At 47.6% G+C, this 5,788-nt stretch overlaps 1 protein-coding gene across 1 annotated transcript; it reads left to right on the top strand.

Annotated features, from left to right (window-relative positions):
* Nucleotides 1–286: 286 nt before the first annotated feature.
* On the top strand, nucleotides 287–5,195 carry LOC122319683. The gene is made up of 5 exons (XM_043207276.1): nucleotides 287–348; nucleotides 624–1,209; nucleotides 1,296–3,051; nucleotides 3,136–3,301; nucleotides 3,479–5,195. Exons 1-5 carry the CDS (start codon nucleotides 287–289, stop codon nucleotides 5,193–5,195), a joined length of 4,287 nt encoding a protein of 1,428 aa, XP_043063211.1.
* The last annotated feature ends 593 nt before the right edge of the window (nucleotides 5,196–5,788 follow it).

Genomic DNA, 5,788 nt, shown 5'->3' with positions numbered 1-5,788 from the left:
ATGCGGAGTGTGATTCAGCAACGGGGCTTCTGCAAAAGCCAAATTACTCGTGCGCATAATAATGCCTTAAAATTTGTTGATGACATTCATTCAGTGCAAACAATAGTTGTCCGCCTGGCGCAACTACAGGAAAATTATTTGCGGTTCGTACGGCTCTCGGAAGAGCTGTATGCATTTAAATCGGAAGCCGATTGGGAGGACCCTGACGAGGATTTTGACGCATATGAGGACAAACATTATGCTACACACGCTATTCTCAGCAATACTTTGGAGGAGTTGAGACGGGATGTCACCTCAAACAGTGTTGATGCCACAGTTCAAGCCGCAGGCACATCCCAGAGAAGTCATGTCGATTTTCAGTTCGAGCGAATTAAACTTCCGACTTTTTCTGGAAATTATGAGGACTGGAAACATTTTTCGGACATGTTTATTGGATCGATTGCTTCCAATTCGAGCCTGACGGATTGCCAACGATTTCATTATTTAAAATCGTACCTTGCCGGAGACGCGCTTGCATTAGTTAAACATATTCCAGTTACTAATGACAACTATCGGGAAGCATGGGATCGGCTGGAACAGCGATATAACAAACAATCGCTAATTATTCGATCGTTCTTAAACAGTTTCATGAGCCTTCCGAGTGCTATAAATTCAAATATCGGCACAGTGCGGAAAATTGCCGATGGTGCAGACGAAGTTATTCGTGGTCTACGAGCTCTTAATTGCGAAGAGAGGGATCCCTGGCTAATTTTCATTTTACTTTCAAAATTAGATAGCGATACCCGCCAAGCCTGGGCTCAGTGCGCAGAATCCGAGGAAAAAGGTGTGACCATTACCCGATTCCTGAAATTTCTCACTTCACGCTGCGATACGTTGGAGGCTTTTAACTTAACTCAATCAACCCAAGCTCGACGCGCAGCTACCACGCACCACGCAGACACGCATCCAAGACGGGAAGAGCCGAAGTGCACATCGTGCCAGCAGAATCACCAACTGTTTAAGTGTCCTCAATTCATCGCACTCGACATTGCATCTCGCCGAGACTTCCTCAAATCAAGAAAGCTCTGTTTCATTTGCCTCAGCCCGGCTCATATGGTGGGCAACTGTACATTGAGGCATACTTGTCGGATCTGCCGCCGCAAGGATCATACTTTGGTTCATGGCTCGTCGCAGCCAATTCAAAATGGCAACAACATTGACACGGCAAGTGTTGGCAGCCGCGATCGACCAGCAGTCTCACATGCGGGATCTACAATTGGCCACAATCAACCGCTAGCTCGAGAAGGTCATCGAAGAATATTCCGGCGGCTGGTTCTCAGACTCTGTTGCCAACCATCCTTGCTGACGTCATCGACGCCTGGGGAAATACTACAACCTGCAGGCTGCTCCTGGACACTGGATCTACAATAACCTTGGCATCGGAATCATTTGTTCAGCGAATAGGCGTGCGTCGAACGCACGCACGGATTTCTATTCTCGGTCTCGCCGCCAACAGCGCGGGCGTTACCCGAGGACGCGCACATATCAAGCTGCGCTCTCGTCATTCGGGCCAAACTGTCGAATTGGTCTCGTTCATTCTCAACTCGCTGACGTCATCACTTCCTGCCCAAGTTATTGACACCTCATCCTCTACGTGGAGGCAAATCTGCGAGCTTCCTTTGGCAGACCCAACGTTCTGCACACCTGGAGCAATCGATGTCATTGTTGGATCGGATCAACTTTGGTCTCTATACACAGGAGATCGGAAACACTTTGGTAACGACTTTCCTATCGCTCTCAATACTGGATTTGGTTGGATTCTTGCAGGCTCTTACTCTGCATTCAATGATTACCCTACTTCTGCGGTTACTCATCACGCGGACCTAGACACGATGGTTCGTTCATTCATGGAGATGGACAGCACTCAGCCTAACCAGGCTCTCCTGGACGCCAGCGATCCAACAGAGCGTCATTTTGCTGCCACACACAAGCGCTCAACGGACGGGGTGTACGTCGTCGAGTATCCCTTCAAGGAGAAGGCACCGCCTATTGATTCGACCTTGCCACAGGCCATCAATCGCTTCTTCTCGCTGGAACGCAAATTTCGTCGGCATCCAGAATTGAAGCAGCAGTACGAAGCCTTCCTGGACGACTACATGCAACGTGGACATATGGAACAACTGACCTCGGCTCAGGTTGAGGAATACCCAGACACCTGCTTCTATTTGCCGCACCACGCTGTCATCAAACTGGACAGTCTGACTACCAAATGTCGTGTAGTTTTTGATGGATCAGGAAAGGACAGCTCTGGAGTATCGCTCAATGACAGACTACATATTGGTCCACCGATTCAACGCGATCTTCTTGGCGTTTGTCTACGCTTCCGGCAGCACCAATATGTTTTATGCGCAGATGTTGAAAAGATGTTTCGAGGCATTAGAATCTTTCAGCCACACACCAATTTTCAGCGCATTGTTTGGCGCAAGACTGAGAATGAACCTCTGCTTCAATTTCGCCTGCTGACGGGTACCTACGGATTGGCACCGTCACCATTTCTGGCTGTTCGAGTTCTAAAGCAACTTGCCGACGATCATGGCCATGAATACCCTGCAGCAGCTCACGCTCTTCTGCACGATGCCTATGTGGACGATATCCCTACAGGCGCCAACACACTCCAGGAGCTTATGATTCTCAAGGACGAGCTTATAGCCCTCTTGGATAAGGCAAAATTCAAGCTACGCAAATGGAGTTCTAATAGTTGGCGTCTTCTGAAATCATTACCAGAGGAAGATAGATGTTCTGAACCTATCCAGCTCCTCAACAAATCAGCAGCGGATTCACCTGTCAAAGTTCTTGGTATCCAATGGAACCCTGGGAAGGACGTTCTGTATCTTAACCTAAAGGGATGCGATGCGACCATTTCTCCGACGAAAAGAGAACTCTTGTCTCAGCTATCAAGAATTTATGATCCGCTTGGACTGGTAGCGCCGGTCACAGTTCTACTCAAGCTAATCTTCCAAGAAAGCTGGACAAGTGTCCTGCAGTGGGACGACCCCATTCCTGAAAGTCTACGTACGCGCTGAAGAGCCTTAGTAGAGGATTTGCCAGCACTTACGCAATGCCAAGTACCACGGTATATTGCGTCACCATTTCGAGATGTTCAACTACACGGATTCGCCGACGCATCCTCGCACGCCTACGGTGCGGTAGTTTACGCTCGAGTTGCAGTTGGATGCAGCTTTCAAGTAACTCTAGTTGCCGCCAAAAAACGGGTGGCCCCGATCAAGCCCGTATCAATTCCACGTTTGGAGCTAAACGCTGCGTTACTTCTATCTCGATTGCTGTCTATTGTCAAAGCATCACTAACAATTCCTCTTTTCAGCACGAGCTGCTAGACAGATTCAGAAATTGTGCTGCACTGGCTTTCAGCTCCCCCTCGACGGTGGAACACCTACGTCTGCAACCGAACTTCTGAGATATTGAGCGACTTTCCCCGTAGCTGCTGGAACCATGTTCGCACGGAAGACAATCCTGCTGATTGTGCTTCCCGAGGACTTCATCCGTCAAAGCTTCTGGAGCATCGACTGTGGTGGAAAGGTCCGTCCTGGCTGGCCACACCCACCTCTGAGTGGCCACCTTCTACAAGCAAGTTCAGCGTATCTTCAAGTTTCGATGTCAACACCGAAGAACGAGCCATAAAGCCTACGACTCTACATAACTTTCCTGATGAAAGTATACACGAGTTACTCATCCACAAATTCTCAACCTGGACGCGTCTTATAAGGGTATCTAGCTACTGTCATCGCTTTATTCACACTCTTCGATCTCATCATAGGAATTCGCCAACATTCCTTACGTCTGAAGAGTTGCTGGACGCACAGCGCCGACTTATTCGACATGTGCAACAAAAATCCTTTGCCAGAGAATATGCGCAGCTAGAGAATCGACGCCAGCTTAACGCTAAATCGCATCTTATCCGGTTTTCTCCGTTTCTGGATGATTATGGAGTAATGCGAGTTGGTGGGAGAATCGAGCAATCTACATTCAAATACAACGCCAAGCACCCGATTCTGATACCTAAAGATACAGCACTAGCTGGACTGCTGGTTCGACATTTTCATGTCTCCTATCTGCACACTGGAGTTGATGCAACGTTCACCAATCTTCGTCAGCAGTACTGGATTCTGGGAGCCCGCAATCTCGTCAGAAAGGCAGTCTTCCAATGCAAATCCTGTTTTCTTCAACGAAAGGGCACAAGCAACCAGATCATGGGAGAGCTACGAATTCCTCGAGTTCAAGCTAGCCGCTGCTTTCAACACACAGGGCTGGACTACGCTGGACCGATCGCAATCAAGGAATCAAAAGGAAGAACTCCACGCATCGGAAAGGCATGGTTTTCTATTTTCGTGTGCCTCATTACAAAGGCACTTCACATCGAGGTTGTTAGTGAGCTAACTACACAGGCTTTCATCGCAGCCTTTCAACGATTCATTGCCCGCCGAGCGAAGCCTACTGACCTGTATCCGGACAACGGAACTACCTTTCATGGAGGCAAGCGAACTTTGGATGACATGAGACGTCTGGCCATTCAACAAGCCAAAGATGAGGAACTAGCAGGATTCTTTGCCAATGAAGGGATTTCTTGGCACTTTATACCCCCGTCTGCTCCCCATTTTGGAGGGATGTGGGAAGCTGGAGTTCGCTCAATTAAACTCCATATGAAACGGATACTTGGATCAAAGGCTTTAACGTTTGAGGAGCTCTCTACTGTCCTGATCCAAATTGAAGCTATCCTGAATTTACGCCCGCTGTGCCCAACTGGGGATAATTCTTTGGATCCACTGACGCCTCATTTTTTGACTGGATCTCCGTATACTGCATTGCCTGAACCCTGTCGTCTGGATATGCAAGTCAATCGATTGGAGAGGTGGAACCAGCTGCAAGCCATGGTTCAAGGCTTTTGGAAAAGGTGGCATATGGAATACCTGACATCTCTTCATGAGCGGACAAAGTGGCATCTGGAAACCGAGAATCTGAAGATCGACACACTGGTAGTACTCAAGGAGCCCAATCTACCGCCCTCTAAATGGATTCTTGGCCGCATCACCGCAGTGCACGCAGGAATCGACGACAAGGTCCGAGTCGTTACTGTGAAGACTGCTCACGGATTATACAAACGCCCAATTGCCAAAATCGCTGTACTGCCTCTCTGCTGAACAACCATTCAGGGGGGCCGGTATGTTTGGGAACGAGACACCGCGCGAACAAGTCACCCTTTATCTTTGTTTACATTTAAATTTGCATTTGTCTGCAGCTGCAGCGGAGCTTATCAGCGGAATCAATGTAATTGTCCGCGAGCTTGCCCAGTACTTTTCCAAACTTCTAACTTCTTCTAACTGTAACGTCTTATGCTGTTTACGTCTTATGCTAGTTTAATCGTATGGCGTGAGTACAGCCAAAGCTTAAGTCAGTCACATTTTTGATCTACAAGAAATCGTACGCATCGGTATCGAACTAATTAATATTAAGTGTCGGAAATTAACCAATAAATCAAACTAAACAGTAACACTGGCGGTTTATTTATGAACAGATGTTTTTCGTTTTTTATGATCGTTTGCATATTTTCCTGTATTCTATTTGCATTTCCGATATCAAAGAACAGTATAAACCTTTTCTTTCGGTTGGTACGGTGCCGTAGTATTTTGTCTTTTTCTTTTATGTTGTCAATTTTTGTCCGTATTATCGTGCCGAAGAAATCGCAGTAGTCCTTGAGGTCTCCCATTTTTTTGCAAACCAGGCGGGATTTTTC

The sequence above is a fragment of the Drosophila yakuba genome, unplaced genomic scaffold, assembly GCF_016746365.2.
Source record: "Drosophila yakuba strain Tai18E2 unplaced genomic scaffold, Prin_Dyak_Tai18E2_2.1 Segkk5_quiver_pilon_scaf, whole genome shotgun sequence".
Lineage (NCBI taxonomy): Eukaryota > Metazoa > Arthropoda > Insecta > Diptera > Drosophilidae > Drosophila > Drosophila yakuba.
Note: the sequence above shows the minus strand (reverse complement) of the source record. Positions and strands in the feature narration are given on the sequence as shown.

Bases quoted from the DNA above. Each gene is read 5' to 3' on its own strand.
- LOC122319683 (XM_043207276.1), top strand. From the start codon at position 287: ATGTCACCTCAAACAGTGTTGATGCCACAGTTCAAGCCGCAGGCACAT. The intron at 1,210-1,295 runs GTTGGCAGCCGC...AGGTCATCGAAG, and splicing joins ACAACATTGACACGGCAAGT to AATATTCCGGCGGCTGGTTC. The intron at 3,302-3,478 runs GTTACTTCTATC...CTTTCCCCGTAG, and splicing joins CGTTTGGAGCTAAACGCTGC to CTGCTGGAACCATGTTCGCA.